The sequence below is a fragment of the Macrobrachium nipponense genome, chromosome 39 (genome assembly GCF_015104395.2).
Source record: "Macrobrachium nipponense isolate FS-2020 chromosome 39, ASM1510439v2, whole genome shotgun sequence".
In the NCBI taxonomy this organism is placed as follows: Eukaryota; Metazoa; Arthropoda; class Malacostraca; order Decapoda; family Palaemonidae; genus Macrobrachium; species Macrobrachium nipponense.
In genome coordinates, this window is record NC_061099.1 from 3,135,978 (window position 1) to 3,163,201 (window position 27,224).

The 27,224-nt window shown below is 42.5% G+C and overlaps 1 protein-coding gene and 2 long non-coding RNA genes across 7 annotated transcripts in view; 1 reads left to right on the top strand and 2 right to left on the bottom strand.

Annotated features, from left to right (window-relative positions):
* Window positions 1-1,618: 1,618 nt before the first annotated feature.
* LOC135210043 (uncharacterized) lies at window positions 1,619-22,408 on the bottom strand. 2 transcript variants are annotated; one of them, XR_010313438.1, is made up of 4 exons: window positions 22,271-22,408; window positions 15,760-15,924; window positions 15,200-15,329; window positions 1,619-2,206 (listed from the first exon to the last, which is right to left on the bottom strand). It is a non-coding gene; the product is annotated as an uncharacterized LOC135210043 (long non-coding RNA). The 2 variants fall into 2 exon arrangements; XR_010313437.1 differs by lacking the exon at window positions 1,619-2,206 and adding an exon at window positions 3,408-3,887.
* The window catches only part of LOC135210044 (uncharacterized), a 70,763-nt gene continuing 47,484 nt past the window's right edge, over window positions 3,946-27,224 (top strand). For all 3 annotated transcript variants that reach the window (XR_010313440.1, XR_010313439.1, XR_010313441.1), the window contains exon 1: window positions 3,946-4,108. This is a non-coding gene — a long non-coding RNA (uncharacterized LOC135210044). The remainder of the gene's footprint in view (window positions 4,109-27,224) is intronic.
* The window catches only part of LOC135210040 (uncharacterized), a 22,343-nt gene continuing 18,791 nt past the window's right edge, over window positions 23,673-27,224 (bottom strand). Inside the window, exons 4-6 of one of the 2 annotated variants that reach the window (XM_064242823.1) lie at window positions 25,252-26,848; window positions 24,829-25,175; window positions 23,673-24,426 (exon numbers count right to left, since the gene is read on the bottom strand). In XM_064242823.1, coding sequence (XP_064098893.1) covers window positions 24,292-24,426; window positions 24,829-25,175; window positions 25,252-26,848 — 2,079 coding nt within the window. In that variant the 3' untranslated portion in view covers window positions 23,673-24,291. Of the gene's footprint in view, window positions 24,427-24,828; window positions 25,176-25,251 lie in introns of both variants that reach the window. The other variant, XM_064242824.1, reaches the window with a different exon arrangement.

The following is a 27,224-nucleotide window of genomic DNA, read 5'->3' on the forward strand; positions in this document are numbered from 1 at the left end:
CATATTTTGCCTCTTCTGATTTTTTTTCCTAATAACTCATTAGTTAAGAATTTCAGACTGTCCTTTGCATTCTAAAGAATTTGTGTATGCAATAATGATAACACATGATTAATACATTCAAAGGGTGCTATTCAGCATCAATATGAAACATATGCAAGTTTGTATAATTTTTTTTCATCTAAAGAGAGAATAGTTAGAACTAGAGACCATCTTGAGAGAATACTTCCTCTTGACAGATATTACATTAGATCTAAAAACATGTTAGCCATTAGCTGGCACTTTCATTTCTAACACTAACTGATGCCTCGTCCTTCGTCGCATGCCCAAATCACTTTGATGTTTTTTCTTACCTCTTGAGTACCATAACTTCTTTACTTTAATTTGCAAAAATTGTAAGTCATCTCCTTATACGCTTCAAAACTAGATTTCGTCATTTCGTTGTCAGACCTGTAGAATCTCGTTTTATTCCTAGTTCCCATTCCTTTGCTGCCTAACGAAGCATGAATCTTACTTGCATCATAAATGTTTGCTCAGTTTAACAATGAAATGCTATTCTTTTATTTACCAGTAACCTTTCATTATCTGCTTAAGGTCAGTCCCTATTACACAGAACAGTTGTTCTCACCATATCTTTACCTTTACATACTCTTCTTATACATGTAATATTTATGATAACCATAACTCCTTTTAAATTTTTCTCTTGGTATTTGTGATATCACCTCTTATAATATATACATAACCTTTATCAACCCTTCATCTTGCCTCAACATCTGCATGACCACATCCTAGATTTGCTCCTGTGTCTTCACTTCCTTTTAGTTAACCATGCTTTTGATCTTCCTTACACTAATTATAGTCTCTATTCTCCATATCACCCCTCCATGTTGTAAACACGCTAGTAATTAAACTGGCTTATCAAAAGACAGTAGTTCTCAGAGGCATACGAATAGATAACGATCGAGTTCCATATAAAATATTTTCACTTTATTTGGTTTGAGATCCTGTAAGCAGGAAATATTTCGTATTTTATTATAGTCAAACTTTTCAGTGATACAATCAACACTCAAAGTTTGATTACTACCATATGGCACGTAAATATCCAGTAATCGAGATTTGTTTGTAATGTTTTCGTTTTTTTAAAGTTTTGGTTACTATTCAAAGAAGCATCAAGTGAGATTTACCTACCAGTGATGTAGTAACATATTAATTTTTTAAAGAAAGAAATGGCATGTAGAGGCGGCTTAGATTAAAAAAAACCGGTTATCCTTATAGTTTTCATTTCCAAAGTAATAGATTTCTCCATTTTGCTTTTATATTGGTATTGTAAGTTCATTGTTAAAGCATTCCCCCTGAACCCTTTTTAGTTGCTCCAGATGACATATTTTTTGACACATGGACAGTACGGGTAAAAAAAACTGCACCTGGAAGAAATTTTTAACTGATTTCGACAGCCAGATAGAAAGAGTTAAAGGAAACAAATTAACAATCTAAAAGAAAAGCTATACAAGTTTGGTTTCAAGGTGTGATGAGCAAAGACATACATTACTGCATAGCATGTAGTATACAGTTTACTGCATAGTGCAGTATTTCAAATTTGAGGTAGGGTCAGTGAAACAACTTTAGTTTTGTAATTTTTAGTTGCTACGTATAAAGTATACGACTGATTTTACAGCAGATGTAATTGTTATATTTTATTAGCCTACTAACTAGCTGACAGTATCATTTTTTGGCTTGACGGAGATTAATTGCTGAATAATTTTGATCCAGCTTTGTTTTTGTGATTTCCCTTGGTTTCCACATACTGGTACGAACAGTACTTTATTGTTACGGCTTTGAATTGGGTGAAGTTTGCATTAAATACATTACCTCTGCTCAACATCACTGTTCCTCATGAAGAATGTGTTGACAGGATTTTCTGTAAGTTTCACCTACGATAGCGGTCATCAGTTTGCTAAACAGTAGTGAAGTTAGTTTTGATTCTGTAGTATACTCTGCGTCAAATCTTAATGCGTGTTGTGATGTCATAATTTTTTTGCATCGCAGTCAGAAAATATGAAATTAACCATTCATTTGTGCATTAGATAAACTGCTAATGGAAGAATTATCAAGGAATAGGTTGGCATTTTCCCCTTGGCCGAGTTGCAGTAATCTGAAGCACAGCACATAATGCTGCTGTCATACAGTCCTCCTGGCAGCCTTAACATATCTGAGAAGAAGAATTGTGACTCAATATTTTGCTTGATATTTTTGTTTTATCTTTCATGATGTTTCGTGTCATATGATTTGTGCAACTGGTCAATTTTAGAGTATAATAGTATTATAAGAAACTTTATATAATATGAAATTCAATTTTTTTTGTTTTATTTGCTTTATCTTGTGAATTTTCAGTTACATATCCGTTATAGGATTTTGCATGACCAAGGAGAGTCTGAGCTTTTAAGTTTATTGTGAAAAGTGAAGGGTAATTTCCATATTTGTGGTTGCACATTCTTATGCATCTTAGACAGTGTGAAGTTAAGATAATTAACCAGCCAGTAGTTAAGTACATTTGTACCTTTGCAGTTAATTTATTTGAGCTGTGTTAAAGCTTCCTTTTATTAACATGCACTTCATTCAGTAGTAATACATTTTAGAAATGTATACTGCACAGATTCAGAAGTTTGATTTTTTTTTTTAAACATGGGGTTAATCCCAAAGAATAAAATGAAAGATTCAAAATGGAAGGAAAAAGAATTTTAAAATTGTACAACTATATGTTGGAAAAGGATAAGGAATATGTCAAGCGTAAAAGAATGAAACACTATTGGGGTCAAAGGAATATTGTCGAGAATCAGTAGTACAATACTGCATATACTGTGCAGGACATTCTTTAGGCAGTACTATGCAAGGAACCATCTAGTAATGAGATTGGCACTGTCTTTGAGGTGATTTCCTCAGGTGAGTCAGATTTCACTTACTCAGTAAAGTAGTACTGTATAAAACTAACCTGTGTTGATTTAATCACATTTTAGTTTCATCTATTCCTTGGGACTTTTCATAATGGCCTCTTTTTTTTAACGTTGTTAAAAGTTGGAATCGTCACCACCTTATAAATTAAGGATATGCCTAATTGTAGAGAGATTCTTAATTGCCAAGTGCAGTTAGTGCCAAATGCTGCACTTGCAACTACTTGTAAAAGGGTTCATTTGGTTCCATTACATTGAGGTGACTGGTAGCAAAATTGTGGTGGGACTCCCCAACCTATTCCACCATTTAAGAAAGTAGGCTGATAAATTTAATCAGGTTCAAAACTATACATGGATGAACTTGTAGATGCTGTTCATCATTGGTTGTGAATGCCAGATGCTTGATGTCTGACTGTCTAACATAGTGTATATAGTATATATGGAGGTCATCAAAACAACTGGTGTTTGGTCAATTTTTTATATTTATACAAAACTAACATAAGGGAACTGAATCTAAAAATTTTACTACCAGATCTATGCTAATTACAATTCATTTATTAATGAATTCCCAAACTCCGTTATGAATACGTACTAAAAAAATCTGAAATTAAATTTCTACTCGTCAAATAAAAAAAAAAGTAGCTTAAGTTTAGGCTTATATGAAAAATGATGACTAAGATTATCGTTTATTTATTTGACCAAAGCAGTCTAGTTCATGCTTGAAAATTCGTCAAGTAATCATTGTTCATCCAAATCTGGTTTTAATGTATATCTAGTCGTGAAGACTCATTAACTAGACAATATAACACCGCATGATGTAGACTATAAAAGGTATCATTAACGAAAAACGTGAGGCCGTCATTTCCTTAGCCGAGTTGCAGTAATCTGTATAGCAACAATTAACGCTGCTGGCATCCATGCCGCCCGGAATCCTTAACAGATCTGGCAAAAGAAGAAGAAGAAGAAGCGCACCTTATAATTGGAGCAATCTAGTGACAGTTTAGGTTTAGGGTTTTAGTGTCATTTGAGAAGTTGTTGAGGTATACCTTTTGTGTCACTGGGTCCACCTGACGAAGCCGGATCTAGTAACCGGTCTTTAAAATAATCTCTGAAAGGTTTTTCATCGCTTAGAAAGTGAGGAATGAAACAATAGATTCGTGAAGGTACGTCAAAGAAAGATGATTGGTTTATGTTGTTATCTTAGGCCTAGTGGTTCCAGATCGGCTCTTGAAACTTTACTACCTTGCAAGACTTAAGTGATTACTACTAGCTATTTTGGTGTTCGTGGTAATAACCAGCATCTTATTTTGTCAGTTCAGCATAAAGCATTTGGGTGGTATCCAAGTTTTTATTTAGTCGTTTCAGCAATAAGATTGGAAATGAAAATTCGTATAAATCATGGTGCCTGTCATTGGTGAAGTTTCCCTCTACCTGTGGTGTTTTTGTATGGTAACACTGCGTCCCGGGCTTTAGATAGTTACTCTAATTGTAAGTTTTAGGTAAATAAAAGGATATCTGGGTGTACATTTGTAGCTGAAAAGTGTTTTAATAATTTACTGTATGCGAATTACACCGTTAATATTCGAAATAGGATATGATTATAATCGTTGAATGTAAGCTGAATGTAACTATCTAAAGCCCGGGAGGCAGTGTTGCCATACAAAAACACCACAGGCTGATGGACAGATGAAAAAAACAGAGTATAGTATGGTGGTAAGTACTAGGCCTAGGGTAGATCTAGGGTACTTAGTATCCGCGGCGGCTAGACTATGGCAGTTGAGGTTTTTCTATGCAGTTTTACCTACTGAATAAGAATTTTAAGTAATATTTATTTGGACGGCTGTAATTAACCCACAAATCAATATTTTAGTTTTTGTGCAGTTCTAGTCTCACTAGCAAACTTGATACGAAAATTGTACAAAATGTGTTACTGAGGTAGGTATTTACAGTCTTTTGTATAAGCCTATGTTTTATCCTTTATTCCCATTGACTGTTACGAAATATTACGGCGCTCATGGGACCAGATGTGGTATTGCAGTGGAAATTTCCCCCTGGGGATGTTAGCTATAGGAAAGATGGGTAGATCTATACATTACTATTCCACGGTGGCCTAGACTGTGGCAATTGCGGGTTTTCTTTGCAGTTTTACTTCCTGAACAAGAATTTTAAGTAATTTTTTTTTGGACGACTGTAATTAACCCCCAGGGGCTCGTACTAAATATGGCATTTGACCCCCCAATTCATGGTGGCTTTCTTATTCGCGGGGACGAACGATGTGGAATGCTTAATAGAAATACCGAAAGATGCACTGTAATGGCTCCACGTAAATATAGTGGCAAATTTTTACTTTAGGCTAATACTACAACTGCCTAAAAAAGCACCATGGTAGTCCAGTCAATGGGAATGAATGTTGAAACAGTGGATTTATGATAGGTTTTAGTATGATTTTCGAGTTTGTTAAACATATTAAGAAGAGCTTAGAGCTCAGCTGTAAAATTCCAATTTCGTGTTGCGTTATTAAATATATTTTGATTTCTTGCTCCTAAGGATTATAATGTAAATGTTTGAATAAAATGTAATGTAGTTTTAACTTAAAATTAATTTTTTTTTTCTTAAGCAGATGTTAGATGTATTCAAATTTGTTCCCATCTGGAAGTGAATCCCATGCACTGATAAATGCCTCTCCATTACTGGGAATGAGATAAAAGGAAGAAATATAGTATGTGCAATGAAGCATCCTTGCTACTCATGAATGAAGATATTCTAAGCCAAGTTAGGTTGTTGGGGGTAAGGAGGTGCAGGGGTGCTGGTTTCCTGGGAGGGCAGCCAACCTTTACCAAACCCCCTCACCCTTCCTCCATCAGGAAGGACCTGGTGTCATAGGTTAGGTTTGTTTGTTACAGTGTCTTTGGAATATGGATGCTGAGGCTGGAGTAGGCCACCCTAGGCATGCTGGACTTCATTGCCCCAGTTTGATTATTCAGGGTCTGGTTTAGGTTATGTTAAGAAAGGTTAGGATTTATTTTTACATCTTGCTGCTTTTGTTATTCCCCAGAATGTTTAAAATTTTATATTATTTGGGCTTGGCATGTCAAAAATGGCTGATACCACACAGTATACCACAGTACTTTCTACTTCCAGCAAACTAAAAAATAGAGTTGTTCCGATACGTAATACAAACCCTCGGTCCTTTAACATAGGAAGGTAACTAGCGGCAGCTGGGACGGTCGTAAGAGCTTCGAAACAAGGGGAGAACGGTAGTTAACTGCTTGTCCGGGTCGTGCGCGCGCCGCGCCGCCCGGGCGCCCGGGGGTGAAGAATCACTTTTTGCTTTCGGCCGTGGTGTTGACAGGACGTGTTCGTCATCGCTCTGCCCGCTATTTTCGTCGTGTGCTTGGATGTTACAATTTCTTCTGACTGGTTTGTGTGTGGTCTTGAATGAAATTGTAAGTACTCTTTTTTCATTTTTCATTGAAGTGAAGATTAATTAACAGGATCAAGAAGAGCTTTCGCCGCGCCCACCAACTGCCCGTAGAGTGTGTCCCCGGGTTGGTTGGAAGGGCCGTAAATGCGCGGATTCCGCTCTTACCCAGATATAGATCCTCATGAGTTGTGTTTTCGGTGTCGGGGGCGAGAATGCTCCCGAACCGAACCATGTGATGTATGTGTAAATTGGTCCGAGGCGCAGTGGGTGCTGTACGAGGGTAGGAAGAGGCGTAAGGCTTGACCAAGGAGTCGTCGGAAAGCTCTCCAGCGACTCCTTTGGTTACGGATACCTCGTCATCCTTCCTGCCTCCAGCTCAGCCCCACGATTTGCGCCTTCCCCTGCGGGGTGGGTTTCGGAGTCCTTCTCCTCACTCGATCCGTCGAGTGTGGAGGAGGGTGCCCGATACCCGGATGTACAATTGTATTCGGGGTCTTCCGTCCGCTCTGGGTGGGGTTCGTCCTCCCCCAGGCGTGAGGGTTGCCCCACTAACTGACCCGACTGTTCCTCCCTCAGTGTGCCTTCTGTGAGTGACGACCTTGGACAGGTGTGGGCGTCGTTGGACTGCAGGGCGCCCCCAGTATTCAGGGCTTGATTCAACGGCTAGCGGGGTCGGCAGTGGTAAACTCATGGTGTGGTTACAACTACGACCACTACAGTGTCAACACCAGCGTACGCCGCCCCTCCTCATGTTGTGTATACGCAACACATTGCGTCAGTGACTCCAACGGCGTCAATTCAGATGCCGATCGCTGCCGTGCCTAAGAGGGGCGTGCCGCCGCCACCTGGGTTTTTATGTGCTGCCGACGCCCGACTTTCGCTGCCCCAAAAGTTCGCCCCTGGATCTACCGCCCGTCAATGATGAGTTTTGGCTGAGATGGAAGAGGTCTGTGACGTCCGGACTATGCTGCCGTACCTTGCCGTACCTGCAGCGAGTGTTGCTGGCCAGCCCCTCGCGCCGCTCCTACGAAGCGCGCGGTGCGGAACTCTAATGTTGATGTTTGCTTGCTGGTGCTGGTCCTGCGGTGGTGCTGGTCTATTGGTGCTGCCCTGCTGCTGCTGGTCCTGCTGGTGCTGGTCCTGCTGGTGCTGGTCCTGATGGTGCTGGTCCTGCTGCTGATGTTCCTGCCGCTCCTGCCGTGCCTGCCCCTGCCCACGTCGCGTCTCGTCATGGAGGTGCTGCACCGGTCTCAGGTCTTTCCGGACAGGATCAGTCGGGGCGTGTTGCTTCGGCAATTGGCCCCCGACTTTTCCGTGGATGGAAGACCTGACGTCCGTCCTGAGAGAGCTGACGAAGAAGAGGAGGAAGAAGAGGAAGATGTCGTCGTCGTCTTCATCGTCTTCTTCGTCGTCTGTTGCCGCCTCTTCCCCTTCGACTTCTAAGGCTTCCAAGCCGAAGAAGAAGAAGGCTGCCTCCTCCCCCCCTAAGAAGGCTCCTACGGGACCTTCGAAGGGCCCGTCTCGCTCTGGCGTGACGGGGGGTGCTTCTGCTGGTCCTCCTGTTCCCTCGGGAACAGGGCCCGTCTCCTCTTCTGAGAAGAAGAAGAAGACGGGGACCAAGGATGTGCTGGCTACGGCTGGTACATCCGCGCCTGGTCTTAGTAGCACTGCTGCTAAGTCAGGTACCGGCTCGACTTCTCGTTCGCGAGAAGGTACGAGTGTACGGTCTCCTTCGGGCGACCGTGCAGCCAACGTCAAGACGCCTGAGCTTGCTCACCGTCGCGACAGAGGCACGGAGCAGAAGACTGTCGAGAGTCGCGCAAGTGACGCTCGCCAGGCCAGCGGCCGCTCTCGTAGCGACCAGCCGGTACCATCGGTTGACGTGACGGTCTCTGACCGGCCACGGGTTGAGGCTGAGAAGAGGTCCCCTCGACCAACGGCACCAGCTTCGGCTGGTACCAGCGGTTTGATGTGCCGTGAGGACGCTCCACCGTCTCACCGCGAAAGCGAGCTCTGCAGATCACCTGACCGCCGCTCCCACAGGGACCGGGCGGAGACGGTGGCCAGCAGCAGCTCGTCTGACGCACGAGATCGGGGTCGACGTGCTCAGTCGAGCCGCTCGCCACAGGTGAGCGGCACGACCAGGCCTGCAGTACGATCCCCACCGCGGGTTGGTGATCGGCTACAGCCCCCCACGTACGCTGGTCCTGCCAGCGAACGGGGGGGGAGCGTCAGGTCTGTCTCTCCTATACCTTCTTCCTCGGGCTACACCGGGAAGAGCGAGGACCTAGGAGTGATCGTGAGAGGTGCGCCGCTCACGATCCCCGCCACGACGCCGCACGAAAAACCAGAACATGGTCGTAGACCAGCCAGGTCGTAACGCGCAAGTGGGTTGGAGGCGACCGTCAGGGGTCTGTTGCTGTTCCTCCTTCTGAAGGAGGAGGGTCTCGAGAGCTGCGCTCCTGTTGGAGGGACTGGACGTCCTACTCCTCAGGACGCTGTGACTCCTGAGATCCAGAGGAACTTTGCCCAGGTTATTGCGCTGATTCGTCAGCACAACGACCTGGGGGAAGGATCGCCGCTACCACCATCTGAGCCCACGTCCCGGCTCGAGTCATTTTGGGGCCCGAAGAGGGAACCCAAATTGACGGTGGGACTGCCGACGATCGGAGCTTGCAGACTCAGTTCCTGACCAGGTGGAGAATTCGTCTCAGGACGAGAGGACTCACTTAAGTCAGGACGGTCTTCCAAGCTACTTCCTCCTCCTCTGCAGCGACAGCGGAATTTGTTCTTACGTGCCATCAGTGGATCCAATACCGCCCAAACAGGTTAACCCGGAGCTAGCTAGGCTAACTCCAGGTGTGTCCCTGCAGCAGCTCCTGTCGGAGAACCTGTGGTTCTCGCAGCAGGAGGCACTGGGCCTGGAAGCTACCGCTATGGCGGCTTTCCAGGCAGTCTCTTGGTTGGATCTGTGGTCCCTCACAGTATCCAAGGTCGCGGCCGACGCCGGGGGCGCTGCCCTCGAAGACGACCCCGACTTCAGGAGACTGTGCCAGTCTGGAGGTAGGGCCATCTCCTACCTCGCCCATCAGACGGCAAACCTGTGGGCCAACTTGGTTCTCCGTCGTAGGGACGCTGTCCTTACACGAGTAGCCAAGGGGGCCGGGCGTGAGGCGGTAAATGGACTCCGTAACGGACCAATGAAGAGTTCCTCCGCTCTCTTTCCTGAAGAGATGGTGGACGCTGCGGTGGAAAGACGGCGCACTGATGACAGTGACCGTCTGGTTTCACCAGGCAGTTACGAAGGTTTCTGGGCAACCTCGTACAACTGCGGCTAAGCCTAAGAGTTTAGCTAGCGCTTCCTCGGCTGCTAAGACGGCTGCTCCATCGAAGCCCCGGAGGAAAGACTCTTCCTGCTTCAACTTTCTGGTAAAGGAGGCCGTAACCAGCCCTCCTCCCATCCCTCCTTTCCCCGAGGAGGTGCTGGAAAGAAGTCGAAGCGAGGTGGGAAACGCTAGGGACGGCGTTCCCCCTCACCAGCTGCCGGAAGTGGGGGGGTGCCTGGCGAGCCATTGGGCAACTTGGCAGCGCTACGGTGCCGAGACCTGGATAGTAGACGTCCTTCGGGAGGGATATCTACTACCCTTCGAATCTCGACCACCCTCACCTCCAACCCGGTCCATCTGCAGACATATGTTCTGGGATCCTCAAAGGACGACGCTCTTCGGCAGGAGATCAAGACCATGCTGACCAAACGAGCTGTAGAAGTCGTAGTGGATCGGTCACCGGGCTTTTACAGCCGCCTTTTCCTAGTGGAAAAGGCATCGGGGGGCTGGCGCCCGGTGATAGATCTCTCTCCCCTGAACCGATTTGTTCGCCAGACTCGGTTCAAGATGAGACGGCACGTTCCGTGCTGGACTCCATCAGGGAGAAACGACTTCATGCTTTCGGTGGACCTGAAGGATGCGTATTTCCAAATACCCATCCATCAGTCCTCCAGAAAGTACCTCCGCTTCATCTTCGACGGGACGGTGTACCAATTCAGGGCACTTTGCTTCGGTCTCTCAACCGCCCCACAGGTGTTCACGAGAGTGTTCACGCTGGTGTCTGCTTGGGCCCATTCGCACGGGATACGTCTTCTGAGGTATCTCGACGATTGGCTGGTCCTGCGAGCTCTCGCTCGCAGTTGCTGCAGGACAGGGATCGACTTCTAAAGTTTTGTCGCGATCTGGGGATCGTGATAAACTACGAGAAGTCCGATCTCGAACCCAAGCAGAAGATGAAGTACCTGGGTATGCTGATCGATACGGTAAGCAGCTCAAGTCCGCCCCGCAGACTTGAGGATCAGCAAATTCAGGGAGGCAGCCGGCCGGTTCCTGTCTCGGCAGGAACAGGCAGCGCAGCAATGGCAAGTCGTGATCGGCCACCTGTCGTCACTCGAGAAGTTAGTTCCTCACGGACGTCTTCACCTGCGGTCTCTCCAGTGGAGACTAAGGGAGAGTTGGTCACAGGTAAAGGATCCACCTTACTTCCCCGTGTCCATCACGGAGAAGGTGAGGCAGGACCTAGCCTGGTGGCTCGACGACAGGGAACCTCTTAAGAGGCGTGCCCCTACGCACTCCCCCCCCGGAGATGCTGCTGTTCTCAGACGCATCGACCGAGGGATGGGGCGCACACCTGGAGGAGTTGCTGGCTGCAGGTGTGTGGGACCATCACGACAAGCACCTTCACATCAATGTCCTGGAACTCAAGGCGGCGTTTTACGCTCTCCAAGAGTTCCAAGACCGCTTGATGGGCACCTCGGTGGTGTTGATGTGCGACAACACCACAGTAGTGGCATACGTCAACAAGCAGGGGGCCTAGTGTCTCTCCCGCTACACCAGTTGCGGTGCAGGTGCACGAGTGGGCCACGGCTCACTCGATAGAGCTGTCAGCACGCTACATTCCAGGCAAGAGGAATGTAGTAGCGGACAAGCTCAGCCGTCGGGATCAGGTAATAGGGACCGAGTGGTCCCTACAGACAGAAGTGGCGGAAAGGCTCTTCAACCTATGGGGGCGTCCAGTCATAGACCTGTTCGCCACCCGGCACAACAAAAAACTTCAAGTTTTTTTGCTCAGCCGTGCCGGACCCATGGGGCAGCTGCAGAGGCGCTCTTCAACACCCCTGGGACAACCTCATTCGTCTACGCCTTTCCTCCCCTTTTGTCTGATTCGGAAAGTGATCAGCCGAGCGCTGGTCACTCCAATCTCAGGATGATCCTGGTGGCTCCCAACGACTCAAGCCGTTTGGTATCCGGACCTGCTGGCTCTTTCTTGCAGAAGAACCGAGAGAGATGCCCCACTGGCACAACCTTCTAGCCCAGCCACACGTATAGCGTACCACCGAGCAGTCCCCTTCCAAGTCCTACAACCTTCACGGGCTGGCTGTTATCCACCATCTCTTGCGAACGAGAGGCTTTTCTCGCAGCGCAGCAACAGAGATGGCTGGACACGTCAGACAGTCCTCTGCAGCTGTGTACCAGGGGAAGTGGCCGTCTTCTGTGGTTGGTGTCGTAGACGGGTCTATCTCCTCTCAGAGCCACTCTTCAGCAGGTAGCGGATTTCCTCGTTTTTCTTCGCCGAGAGAAGCTCCTCTCAGTACCACAGTTAAAGATATAGAGCTGCACTGGCACTCGTCCTAAAACTGAGGGGACTGGACATCTCGAACTCGTTCGAGATCTCCTTGCTAATTGAGGAGGCTTCGAAAGGTCTTAGCCCACCCAGGGAACTCAGGCCCCCTGAGTTGGGATGTGACTCTCGTCCTTAGGAGTTTGACCTCGAAGACCATTCGAGCCACTCCGAGAGTCTCAGACAGGGATCTGACCCTCAAGACCCTCTTCTTGCTGGCCCTGGCATCGGCGAAGAGAGTAGGGGAACTTCATGTCTGTCCTTCAATGTTAAACATTCCAGGGGCTGGGGATCTGTGACGCTCTATTTCGTCCCGAATTTTCGTAGCTAAGACTCCAGAAATCCGTCGATCCCTGACGACAGGTTCGAGTCTTTCACGATCCCCTCCCTAATGGATTTCACCGACAACGATACGGATGAGATGCTGCTTTGTCCTGTGAGGGCGCTACGGCGCTATCTGAAGAAAACTCGACACCTCAGGCCTGAGTGTCGACGCCTCTTCGTTAGCACTGGGGTTACCAAGAAAGAAGTATCCAAGAACACGCTTTCTTTCTGGCTGCGTGAGGTGATCAGGAGAGCGTACGAGGCTGATGGTAGTGACGACATCCGTACGCTCCGACCGAGAGCCCACGAAGTCAGAGGTATTGGACCCTCTTTGGCGTTCCGCAAGAACTTCTCCGTGGCGCAGGTCCTGAAGGCAGGTGTCTGGGCCAACCAGACTACCTTCACGTCCTTCTACCTTCGGGATATTGCCCACAAGTCCTTGGATACTTTTTCCTTGGGACCTGTGGTGGCTGCTCAACACGTTGTGTAAGCTTACCCAGCACCCGAGCAGGCAGAACAGCATCGATTCCTGGTGTGACTGTAGGAATGAATGGTTGAATGAGAGTGCGACTGGCTTCTCTTCTCCATCTTTCTCTCTCTCTACCTGTGGGCAGAGGGTCACGGTCGTCACCATACTGGGAAGGAATCCGATGCAGGTAAGCTACTCAACCGAGCCCCAATCTATCCCTTTAGTTAGGGATAGAAGCAAATATCCTCCACTCCCTCCAACAAGGGGGAAGGAGTGGATGCCTACTTGAGACAAACCCATAACTTTATGTTGGCTCCTGTACAGGAACAAGTTCTTGCAATGCTGGTACGAAGAGATACGCTTACCTCTCTCTTAGTACTTGGCTCAGAGGTCTGACCATTGATCCTGCGGTGCACACCCCGATCAATCGGACAGAGGTTTGGACCCCTCCCTTGCTCTTACGACCAGGGAGGCATTCCAAGGTTGGACGAACACCAGTCTGTTCACCAAAAAGACTCAGATTCCACCCACCAAGAAGTGAGTCTTCCTATTGTTAAAGGACCGAGGGTTTGTATTACGTATCGGAACAAATGACAATTTGTCGAAAATTGCATTTTTCCTAACTATACAAACCTGAGGTCCTTTACATATAGTCCCACCTCATACCACCCCTCACTCTGCAAACTTTTTGCATGGGCCTAAAGCAAAAGTGATTCTTCACCGCCCGGGCGCGCGGCGCGCGCACGAACCGACAAGCAGTTAACTACCGTTCTCTCCCTTGTTCGAAGCTTACGACCGTCCCAGCTGCCGCTAGTTACCTTCCTATTGTTAAAGGACCTCAGGTTTGTATAGTTAGGAAAAATGCAATTTTCGACAAATTGTCATTTTTGCTTTACAGAAACAAAACCTCCTTTAAACAGATAATAGTGATTTTGGCTTAATTATAAGTAATAAATTTTTGTGTTACCAGACTGTGCCCTGGTATTACAATCTCATGTCTTATGATGTTAGTATTGAACAGTTGATTATCCACTGGATTTTGTTTTCCCTCAAACTATACTCAAAACATGATTGCTGCACTGTATACTATCAGTTACTTTTGAATTGTCAGGACCAATTCAGAAGCCAGCAAAAACAAAAAAGTATTTAAGACCATTATCTGATATATATAAAATAAAATTAAGCCAGTCACTGATTACATATTATGCTTATTTCATTTGCCGACATATCATTATTTATTTATTTTTTTTTTTTTTGGAGTTTGTTGAATGCCTAGAAAAAACATAGTTTGTCATTGTGGCCTTCATTATGAAGTGATTTATGATTTATGTGCCCTATTAATTGGAGGCACTATTTTTCAGAGAATTATGTCTGTCATAAAGTCATTTCTAGATTTTTATGCCTTTTGATTCATAACCGTTACTGCATTCTGTACAAAGTTTGAGAAAGCATAAAATTTAGAACCATAATCACCACTGTTATTTCTTGAGTAGCCATGGCTGATTTCTGCTTGTTACTTGTAAACACTACCCAATTACAGGCTTTTTAAGTACTTGGTGTTACTATTTATTGAACATTAGAACATCTTGCTATTCAGCTTTAAAATGGCAAAATGAGTATCCCAACGTGAAAATGTAATACAGACTTCTCAGAGAGAAACATTGCCATGTGCAAACATAGCCAGTGATAGATGGGTGCACTGCATTTGGGGTGTTTAATGAAGATGGATATATGTACATTGCTTTTTAAATACAGTATGTAGTAGGATTTGGCATTGTCAGTTAGTTGCAAGGACAGTTTAGGTTTTAAGCATATAATATATCAGCGATAGATAAAAGTATATTAGAATATGCTGATGTGTTAACCCTTAGATTTAGTAACTATGATAATGCACTTTCCTCACTATTGTTAAGCCTGGAGCCCCAAGGATGGAGGGTACAGTTGATGCTCACTTCTTTTACAGTATGAAGTTTTAAGTAAGCCTCTCTCTCAAAGGAGGGTTTTCTTAGACTTGGGTAATTAGTACAGAAGTTAAAATGGAATAAATTATGTACTGTGCATACAATCAAAAGCATATACAGTATGTATTGCAAAGCTTATATACTTGTAGACACGTATCATGTGTAATACAGAAATCTATGTCAAGGAAGTCTCTCTATATACACAGTACTATACTTGCATGTGACATATAATGTGATAATACTGTACATATATTTAAATACCGTACGCTTTACAGCTGTATACATTTGCCATGTAATATTCCTGTGAAGTGGAAATTAGTAGTGTTAAGTAAAATATATAATGAACATTATTAACACCGATGATAAAATTCTATGACAGTCAATTGAAGTATATGAACCATTTGTTTACCTGTATTTACATCACTAAGGAGTTTTTGTAGGTGGCTCCATGAACTGATAGTTCCACGGCTGTGAGGACCAAACCCACAAATCTGCTGTTTTCCACATGATTTCTCAACTCGACCTACGATGACCACTTTCTGGAAAGGGAGTTGATAGAGTTTGAGTTGAAGATGTTATGTGTTTTTCGAAGGAAGAGATCCTTGGCATTGATACCTAAAGTCTTTGCTTTTATATTGTAATAGTGTACAGGCAAGTACTTTATAGGAGAAAGATATGAAATGATCCCTGTCAACCATGATTATCATAGATCTATCTCTTAAGTGAGATTATTGGAATTGTTTATATAATGATGTGTCGTATTTATAGTATGCTCACATTCAGCCCTAATGTTGTGATTTGTGATCTGTATATGCATTTTTCCATGTGTGTGCACCTACTGTTTGACTGCATTCATAATTTTATGCATGTACAACAGCATAATATGCACATAGACAAGGTGATGTGTGCACATTCATTGTATACTTATGTATACACACTTAAACATACAATATAGATTAAAGTTCTCACCGTGCAGACGTCATATCCATAGTTGCACATCAGGGCTGTGCCCCTCTCGTGGCGGCAGTTGCTGCAGTGGTAGCACATCAGGCCGGTGGATGTAGAAGCTAGGGCCAAGAGCCCAGCTACTCCCACCCAGAGCCAGAGACTCCAGGACATGCCCCTTTTCTTGTTCTGAAAGTAGAAAGATTGCTGTGTAAGAGGGTGAATTTTTTTTATAAAAAAAGTGGGAACTTACGCATAACACAACTATTGGTGTCAGTCATGACTGAATGCATGGCATTGTTTTATAAATGTACCTTTCTCATATAGTTGCTTCTTATAAAAACATGGAATAATAACTCACTTCCATATTTGATGGCAGTAATAACATCCAACAATGTGGGAAGAAAGTTTGTTTCTCTTGTCCATCTGAGAATGGTGGGATAATATGTAATGAAACTTTCACGGTATGGGACCCTCTTAAGGTAATTAATTGTTTTGGAAAAAACAAACTCGGTGTTGACAATTTGTTGTCTTGGAAATCTTCTCATTAGCCGATATCTCTTGAGAATTAATGATCAGCTAACATTCAGGCGCAGAAGTTGACAGAATTTCTTTTGGATGGGATATCTCTCTATGATTTCAGGAGCAATAGTAGTTGTGGTTTCTTTTGTCAGTAGAGGTTTCTTGTAGAAAATGGTGACAGACGTTGTTTTCTCCAATTTAATGCGTCAAAAGGGTTGTAAACATTCAGTGATTGCACTGTACATTGTCTAAGCATTGTGATCCATAGGTTTGTTAGAGATAAAATGGAACCACTTAACATGGGACTTGTAGTTTACACTTCTGCTTGCTTAGATTAGTTAGTTGGTCCAGCCTGGCTGGTTTTGTAACCAGCTCTAAGCCCAAGGGTTAAGAAACTGATCATGCTGTGTATTCTGTAACAATCTCAGCTTGTGACAGGGTGCCCTAATAAGTGAAGGGCACAGTCTATGTATTAGGGGCTAGACGTGCTGCTGATATGTTACGGGAATTGGAGACCATTCAGTGCGTTTAGGAAAAGGAAAATAGGGAAATGGGGCAACAGCTAAACCTTACCTTTAGCAGAGGTGAATCTTACAGTTGTTATTGGTCGCAAGTACGTTGCTAATGAGTGTCGTAACTTATAATGGGTTCGGTAATTAGTCCATGTTCCTTTAATTCCTTTTATTATCATGTAGGTGGGGTCGTTTAGTACCTCTCTCTCTCTCTCTCTCTCTCTCTCTCTCTCTCTCTCTCTCTCTCTCTCTCTCTCTCTCTATCTTTTCCTCGTAGCTTCAGCTGACGTAGTATTTATGATACCGATATATGAATTACCGTTAAAAAAAATAGTTTGAAATATTCTTTTTGTACGTTGTCATATAAATTAAAGCCTTAACTGTTCCTTTTCATTACAGACGACTCTTTGTCGTTATCATTGTTGTTACTCTTAACAATCCCAATGGCTTTAAATAAATCCAGTTCACTAGTTAATTTTATAATTAATTCTAATTGAATGGTATAATTAGATGGAGGTATGTTTTATTTAGTTTTAATTATTTCATACTCTGGCACATGCTGTACAATAAACTTCTAATTAACATATAATTTTAATTTGTTGTTGGCGGAGTTTATACAAGCTATAAACTCACTGTTGGAAATATTGCGGTTAGGTAAAAAAAAAAAAATACTGTTGAAACAGACTGGGCCACTTTTTTATGCGGTAATATCAAGTTTCGGTCATCGAGACAGACGCCTCCGGACCTGAAAATTTTTTTTAAAAGTCAACGTTGGCAACTCTGCGGAACCGTAGTTCCGTTTCACCTTAAGCAGTTGTACCGTAGGTGAATGTCTGAATCGGGTATAGTAAGTGGGTCCTGGTCTGAATGAACCCGCTTGACATTAATTAATGCCAAATGTCACCTACTCTGTTTGCAGACATTTTTATTATCTAATCACAATGTCTACAACCCTGTACTTGATTACTTGAATAAACTACAGGCGTCAGTTGTATTTTTTAAAATTTCATTAACGATAACATACAAAATTATATCAAATTAGGCAGCAACCATTGTTCCTTTATCGTTGTAATGAATTATTATCAACGAAAGGTCAGTTACGAAGAGAAGTATCGAGATTATATTTCTGAGCTGCAATGAAAAATGGATCGAGACGACACTTCAATTGAGAGTACACACGCAAACGACTTAGTTACAATGAAGTCATTTGTCAGTTTAAATATCACTCGTAGGCCTAATTCTGCCATTAGACCTACCTCTTCATCTAGCTATGTCAAGGGGACGAATCTCTAGAATATGGGTGCCTTTTACCAGTTACTTAACCAGTCTGGCTTTTCGTGATTATTCAAGTTCATATGAATTACCAAGGTACATACCTTGATGAATAACCACTTCACGATAACGAACTTTCTTCCTATATATCAAGTCTCTTATCCTCATTAAAGTGGTCTGTTTTGTCCGTGCCCAACTTTATTGATAATTGAGAATAATTACGAGTGTAGCATTGTCGGCCCATCCCACATTCCATTCGGAAAACGGCTTTTGATTCGCCATAACAACACGCCCCGTAGAATAATTCGTACCCATTCTCTCTCTCTCTCTCTCTCTCTCTCTCTCTCATTTGATTTAATACTTGACAGTGGATGCCCTTTATGTTAAGTGGGCAATGTCATTGGCCTGCCTTTGGAAGTTTTCGTATGACATAAGTTTACAGTTTAGGTGATAATATATTTCTGTTGGAATTATTTCAAAGATGCTGTAGAATTAAAGGTAGTTACATATATAGGATGTAAAAGGCTTTATTTTCTTTAGTATTTTTATATAAAAAAAACTTTGTCTTCAACCATTTTCCCCCACCGTTTTTAAGATTTAAGTCGATCCTTTGGAGTTGGTTACGTGCTTAATAGAAGTTTCGGTACCTTTTGAGCAGCCTTTATCCCCCTATCAACTCTGATCCCTATTTCCACCTTTTCATTGCTAACCTTTTAAATCACATTTGCTTTCAAAACCTGCACTTCCGTTCTATCTGCAGTTATTCCTTTATTTCATTCTTCCATTCTCTTTGAACTCTCTCTTATTACAGTCTCTTAACTTGCTTTCACAGTCACCGAAGATATCTCATTGGCAGTGGCTAGAGTGTAAGGGAGGAACCTTCTTTGTGTATGTCCTAAGCTGATGGCATCGTTGCGATTGCAGAAACTAGGATGGATGGCGATCAAAGAGCTATGTTTGAGCTGGGAGAAGTGAACATCAAGAGAACGTATAATTGTCTGCGCTCGATAGTACATACAGTGGGCGAATGAGTGAGGAGGCAGACCATCGAATTCAAACCGGATGGAGTGATTGAAGGGCGATGCTAATCGTATTTTGCGACAAGTCCCTTTCATGCTGAAGGGCAAGGCACTTGAAGTGCCGGTAAGACCTGCTATATAATTTGGACTAGAAGCGGCTCCAGTGGAGAAAATGGAATAACATTAGTTAGACGTGGCGTAAAAGAAGGTGCTTAATCATTTGAGTGGAAAAGCGAGGAGACATGGGATATGAAATTAATCCATCAAGGAATTCAGCAAAAGTCACTAAGTTTCAAAGAAATCGCAAGAGTCATGATTAAGATGGCTTTGGCATCTGATGAAGATGGATATACCGTAATTTATTTATGGCTACTAAAACTGGCGTCACAACGTCTAGGTTAATCTGATAAGGAGGAGAGATGATGAATGACATTTTGCAGAGATCATGGAAGTGGAAGTGTTTGGGACACGAAGGAGAGGGACTGCCAGTGAGAGTAGATGGAAAGACAGCACTTCAGAAGACAAGGGAGGACACAAGGTAGAAACAAGCGCCTCAACGGCGTGGTTGGTATGGTATTAGCGTCCCCCCTCGGTGGTCGCGGTTTCGATTCTCGGCCATTCCATTGAGCAGTGAGAGAGGTGTATTTCTGGTGATAGAAGTTCACTCTCGACGTGGTTCGGAAGTCACGTAAAGCCGTTAGTCCCGTTGCTGAATAACCACTGGTTCCATGCAACGTAAAAGCACCATACAAACAAACAACAAGGTAGAAACAGCTGGAAGAGTCTTATTAAAAACAGCGACCCTGACTAGGAATGTAGCTGAGAGCATAAGAAATCAAATTCATATATATATATATATATATATATATATATATATATATATATATATATATATATATATATGTATATATGTATATATATATATACCTATGTTTATATATACATACACATACATATTATGTATGTATGTATGTGTATATGTATCCTATATATATATATATATATATATATATATATATATATATATATAATATATATATATATATATAATCCTTGTGTGTTTAAGTAGTACTTCCATTTTCCTCAAGACTCTAATCAGAGGCAGTTATGATAATTGAATGCTGGCCAGCCCTGGAATCACCTGTCTGGATAGCAACGCTCACAAAAATCATTGATTGTATTATAACCACTGCGACCTGGTTTCAGATCGTGGGCAGACCATCTTGTAAGCGTGGTTAATTTCATATAGGGCTCAGGCTTCGAGGTATTGTGAATTGAAAGTCAAAAGCCCCAATTTTGTTGGCACACTGTCTGACTTGCTACACCTCTTAATCCTAAGCTGAAGTGTTACCAGCTGTACGACGTTCATTGGTTTACATTCACTTCTGTACATCATACTACTCATGTTAAATTACTGTAATTTTGGGCAAAGGGTTTTAGGTACTACCTGACAGTATACGCTCGTTTGCGGAGGTCAGTCCTTTTGGCCTAGATTAATGGTTGGCCGTATCACCTATCAAGAAGAAGAAAAAAATTTGAAATTTAACTGTATAAGAAATCGACATATCCATTTTATTTTCGCAGAAAGGTGCGATCATACAAGAGGAGAAAGAATGAAAACTAACCGCTCAAGCAGTAAGCTGAAACCACGTATTATTGTCGTATATGAATGAAAAGTGAAAAAATATCAGCTGAAGATTGTAAACGAAACTGTGTAAGTTTCCCCGAGTTCAAACATTTTATGAAGACAGGGTATCTTATTTTCTCACATAAAGTTCAGTACGCCAGAAGTTGCATATATGCACAATTTTGAAATGTCACGTAACGGTCAATAAACAACAAGGATAACTTCCATGCCGTCAGTGCACCTCATGTGGTGCACTCTATGCATTACTTAGGTTCTTTACACCGTGCTTTGGCCCCTAGCTGCATCCACTTTCGTGCCTTTTACTGTGCGTCCTTTCATATTCTCTTTCTTCCATCTTACTTTCCACCCTCCCCTAACAAATGATTCATTGTGCAACTGCGAAGTTTTCCTCCTTTTACACCTTTCACACCTTTCAAACTTTTTACTGTCAATTTCCGTTTCAGCACTGAATGACCTTATAGGACCCATGCCTTGACTCTTTTCGAGATGGAAATTAGAAGGGGAATGATGGAACATAGTTGTATTTTCAGAATTGATAAGAGACCCATAGGGTGTTCTATATTTCTATATTCAAGATGCCCTTGGCTTTTTCATGTCCCTAAGTAATTTATAAATGCATTAAAAGGTGGCGTAGCCTCCGTCGTCTTCGTTCCATTTTGAATAGGCGGTTCTTGTTGGATGTAGCAAGACTTAGGAGTGGTCGTTTGCTCTTTTCCCACTAAATTGATTTTGAAGTTTGTACGCCCTTCATTGTGAGTATTGTGTTATATTACCGACTTCGTAACGTATTCAGATGCGCTGCACGAGATAGTCAGCGACAGAGCTATTCTCCAAGTAAACCTGCCATTTGATATCCTGGGAAATCATTGTGATATTTATATCCCCAGATCAGTTTTAAAGAGAGCGTGTGTATTGACATTCCAGAGTTATTTTTCGAGACTATTTGATGAAATATCGGATTTTCGAAAAGCCTTTTCATTATGGCTTTACTGGCCTTGGAGCTAAGGCTAAAGCCTTGAATTCCAGCCAGCCGTAGTTATGGTTATCATTATTATTAGTATTTATTGTTTTTGCATTTTTCCCAATTTTTTATAGTATATAAGTGTTTGTGTGCATGCCCTTCATCACTGAACTGCACTTGATAAAGCTGTTTTTCGTGAGTGTTTGGAAACAATCTCTTATGCTGATTGCAGTCATATCTTTTCGTTGTAGTTGTGTACAAGAAGTTTGTTCACTATCTCAGTCAGCAAATATTTGCAAGGAAAAATTCTTTATCGTTTGTGAAACAGCACTTGGTGTTTTTACAGATTAATTTGATGTGAAATTTCACAAGCGTTTACTCTCAGGAAATTTGGTTGGACTTATCCACATTAGAAGACATATATACACAGAGCTTGAGATCGAAGACTTGACTTAGAAGATAAACGTCTTTCCGTTGGCAACATGAGCAGCACTGTTCATGACTCGGCATTTTTCCCAGCAAGAATTCCAATTGATGTCTATAGCGAAAACGCGCAAAGATATGGAAACCGAAGCAAAAATTTAAACCCATGCAAACTTACCTTTCAGTTCCAAGACAAAAAATACAGTGTTATGCATGTACATCTATGTACTCTTCCTCCTGAAGTTCCGACCACCTCCCTACCGCCAGCACTCCCTTTAATGAACTGGTAAGTGCCAGGCATTGTGTAAGGAACACGTGTTCAACTCGGTAATAAGTTCAGCCTGAGAATATCAGTTAATACACAGCGGCACATTGACACCACAAGAATTTCTCTCTCTCTCTCTCTCTCTCTCTCTCTCTCTCTCTCTCTCTCTCTCTCTCTCATAAGTGTCGGGAGAAGGACAAACGAATCGTGATCATGGTGTGAATTTATTTATAAATATAAAAAATATGAATATACATAAACAGCTGCGTCCAACATTTATCGTCCAGTGAAGCATCTGTATACATGAATAGACGAAGAATTTTTTTTCTTTTTTGTTAGACGAATATTTCGAATATATAAATTCTCTTTCTAGATTGATAGTTGAGCTATATTTTGATATACAGATATAAAAAAAATATGTACATAAGTGTTCTGTTGATTACCTTGTTTACAGGTAAATAACAGTAGTCAGTAGTCAGGTATTATATGAGATGAGTTAGAGTCGACGGGTCAATACAAGATTGAACTGAGGGGGTTAGAGGTGTGTAGTTCTGGTGATAGAAGTTCACTCTCGACGTGGTTAGGAAGTCGCATAAAGCCGTTGGTCCCGTTGCTGTATAACCACTGGTTCCATGCAACGTAAAAACACTATACAAACAAACAATACAAGGTTGAATGTACAAGACACTTTAAGGTTGATAGAGTACGCTATTGGAACGTTGAAGACTACTATTCAGGAAAGTGCATATGGTATTTATTGGGTAATATTCATTGAACTGATTGCTTTTAGGAGGCAATCTGTCAATAAGTCTGCGTCCAGGCCTCGCTAGTCTTGAGTATATTGATGCCGTCGAGTTCGTTACAGATAAGTCATTGCAATTGGAGCTGGTTGAGCTTGATTTTCTCAAGTATATAATGGGCAGCAGAACTTTATTGGTGGTGTGCCGAGTGCGTGTGCATCTGCATTGTTTGTTATTTGTTATTTCACCCGGTGGTTGTTTGTTACTTATTTCACAGGATAGTGTACTGGGATGATGATGATGATGATCTCGTCTTGTCGTAGTTAGTCGTGTGGTTATTGTCCTTGGAGTGAGATAGTGCACTATGCAAGTGAAATGCCTGGGAGCAGTTACTTGCTTTTCAGTTCTGAAGTAAATTGTGACGGAGGTCTAGAGTGGATCTAGTATTATATTTAGTAGGATTATTATATATATATATATATATATATATATATATATATATATATATATAGATATATATATATATATATTATATATTTATTATATGGTAATTGATAGTTTATGTGATAAAAGTGCTTAGAGAGGTGTCTGCGAGGTGTAAGTTTATTAGCCTTTCTGTAATAGAGAAAACTATAGTGATATGTCAAGGAATCAACGGCAACATATGTATTGTTTCCGTAGAGTGAGGTGAGTTTATAAAACTAGGTTACTAGGCGATTTATTTGATGGAATTTAAGAATCCTGGAAATGCAGTACTGAATGATTTCCATGATGAATTTTATTGTGAGGAGTTTTATGCATAATGTATCGTGTGAGATTTTGCACAACTCCCTCTGTTTCACAAGTCAGTGAACGTGGAATATATGAATTATGCTCTATATTATGGGAAAATAAGGTTTCCTTTTGGTCAATGTACATCAAAATTCAGAATTTCAGTTTAATCATTATTTTATTATTATTAGCAAACGCTTATTATCCATAGGATACCCGCTATAATTGGCCGCAATATTAAACTATAAGCTTTCTCTAATACATTGAAAGAAATAGTAAATAAATTCATAACATCACAACTAACAATAAAGTCAAGGTCTGTGATTACGGTAAAAATGACTAGTCCAACTTATGTATAAGTAAGGCGTCGTCTCGTCTGTGTCAAGTTCTTTGGTATTTGTTGTTGCAATCGATTGATTTCTTTTAAAGTTGATGCTGAGGGTCCTGTGCACAGGCAACGTTGTACCACCAGTCGCAGACCAGCAGCTTTTGGTTGAACATTGTTCCAATGGGGCACAGGAAGCCGTGACTCTTCCTGCCGAGGCATATGTGGAAAGCCTGCAATGAAGGAAAGAAGTTTGCTTTGCTGTAAATAGTATAGTGAGTTCATGTACAGTAATTCCTCTTGAATTGTTACCTGAATTAAAAGGTGCATTTTGTTTAGTTTTATCCCGAAGATGGTACGTAGCATGAAAACTGTATTTTCTTATTTCTTCAGTTAATTACCTTTTACGAAATAGAACATTTATGAATCCTGGGGCTTAAGTTGGATTTAAAATATCAATCTAGTCATCTGAAGTCCTCAATTAATGTCAATGTTTTGTTAGTGTGTAGAATATATCTTGAAAAACTGTTCTGAACTAAAAAATAAGTAATTTGTTTAACCTATGTTCAAAATTGTAATTTTTTGTTTAATCACAAGACTTTTAATATACTGAAACTATTAGAATACAGACTTACCTGACAATTGGTCTCGGGGTCGGCGTAGTAACCACCAAATTCTCTGGTAGAGCAGTCAAAACTTGTGACTGGCACAGTATGATACAGAGGATAATCGATACCAGGTGTACCTGGAATAGGGCCGTCACTAGATTCCTCTTTGGAGGCCCTTTCCTTAGAAAAATTAGATTGATCTGTCACACGGCCTGAATGCTTGCGTCGAATCTCTTTGCTAGGAAATTTATGAGATTTTGGAAGTCCAGCTGACAGATCAGGATGGGCGATTTTTGTGGTGGTTAACGTTTTGGGAAGGTTTGAAGTGGGAGAGGGATTTTTGATGTGATGTTGGGCTGAAGTGGAAGAGGGACCTGTGATGTCATGATGGGGCTGAAGTGGAAGAGGGACCTGTAATGTCATGATGTTGGGCTGAAGTGGAAGAGGGACCTGTAATGTCGTGATGTTGGGCTGAAGGGGAAGAGGGACCTGTAATGTCATGATGGTGGGCTGAAGTGAAAGAGGGACTTGTGATGTCATGATGTTGTATGTTTGGACCGTGATTGTGGGGGATGCTTTGTGGTAATAGGAATGAGCTTGATGTTTCCAAAATAGTGGCAGGGGTACTGGAAATATGCAAAGGTTGACTATGGATTGAGGTTGTAGAAAACGATTCATCATCTGCATCATTTGAGTTATCACTGTGACCAGTAATGAAAAATACTTCACCTGATTCTGCAGTTGAAGAATCAGGGATGGTTGTTTGTGAGGGGAATGAGTAAGACGCCGGTGTTGTCAAAGATAGCTGTGTCGAGAGGGTCGATGTTGTGGAATAGCTCGACTCGGAGTCGCGGTCGTTTTCGTCAGCTTCGAAAACATTGTTTGTCAGTATATGGGATTCCCCTAAAGCGTCAGAGAGGAAGTGAAATGGGGCGTTTTCTGAGCTAGGTTTGTCGAAATTATGGTGGTGCTTGAGTTCAAGGGAATCTGAATTAACCGAGGGCCTGTCGCCGTTATGATGATTGTCGACTCCAAGGGGATCTGAGTTAACCGAGGGTCTGTCGACTGTATGGTGGTGGTCGGTTTCAAGGGATTCTAAATTGCCTAATGGTCTGTCGACGTTGTGATGTTTGTCGACTTCAAGGGAATCTGGGTTAACCGAGGGTCTGTCGACTGTATGGTGGTGGTCGATTTCAAGGGATTCTAAATTACCTAAAGGTCTGTCGACGTTATGATGTTTGTCGACTCCAAGGGGATCTGAGTTAACAGAGGGTCTGTCGACTGTATGGTGGTGGTCGATTTCAAAGGATTCTAAATTACCTAAAGGTCTGTCGACGTTATGTTGTTTGTCGACTCCAAGGGGATCTGAGTTAACCGAGGGTCTGTCGATTTCGAGGGGATCTAAATTAGGCGAGGGATTGTCGAAGTTAAGATGGTGTTCGATTTCAAGGGAATCTGAATTAACTGAGGGTCTGTGGAGGTTAAATTGGTGTTTATTTTCAAGAGTATCAACATTAACTGAGGTCCTGTCGAAATCATGATGGCGTCCAATCTCAATGGAATCGAAATTAACTGATGGTTGACTCGTAGAAGTGGAAACTGACGAGAAATCTTTGGCTAGGAAGACTGGCTCGAGCTCTTCTGCTGATGATGAATGCGTAATGAAGAAGTTATCGTAATCTATATCTTCATTAGGTGGTATATAAAAAGGAGACAGTCCAGCTTGACTTTCGGCTGATTTTTCACGGGAATCTTTGACGTTGCTTTCGTGCTCGTCGTGGAAACTCAAGAACCCGAAGGTGTCGTCGTCCTCACTCGAGTAGAGGAGGTCGAGTGGGATGACCTCGGGTGGGAAGTAGGTCATGGTGCCCTTCGGGAGATCCCTGAAGTTCATAATGATGTGCGGCTCGTCTTCCACGTCCACTTGTATGAAGTAGGAGAGACGGTCATCGTGTTGAGCGTGAGCGAAGACTTCTTCGCTTGCCTGGTGGGGGAGGCCCTTCGGGAGCTGTTGGTAAGAGCCTTTGAAGCGGATCTGGCGTTGATGCTGGAAATAAAGGGAGACTTCGTTACTAATGTTCCGAACCCACTGATTGCATATCTAGTAAGGAGAACATGTTTACTGAATATTTCCCATGCTTTGCTCCTCTTCGGTTTTTTGTCTTTTGGACACCCGTTAACTTAATTTACAAGCGTTTCGTAAATGTTAATTGCAGATATTAATTTCATGAGTAATAAACTTGGTTGCTCCATGTTATTATACTGTTATTAGAATTTAGGGAAGGAATTTTATGTGTTTGTATGTTAATTAGGGAATGATGCCATTCTATATCTTTGGGCAGAAAGGTCATGAAAATTGAAGGTAGCATAACACTTTTTGAAGAAATATGTCTCGTTCACGTTTGAACTTGTAAGAAAAAAAA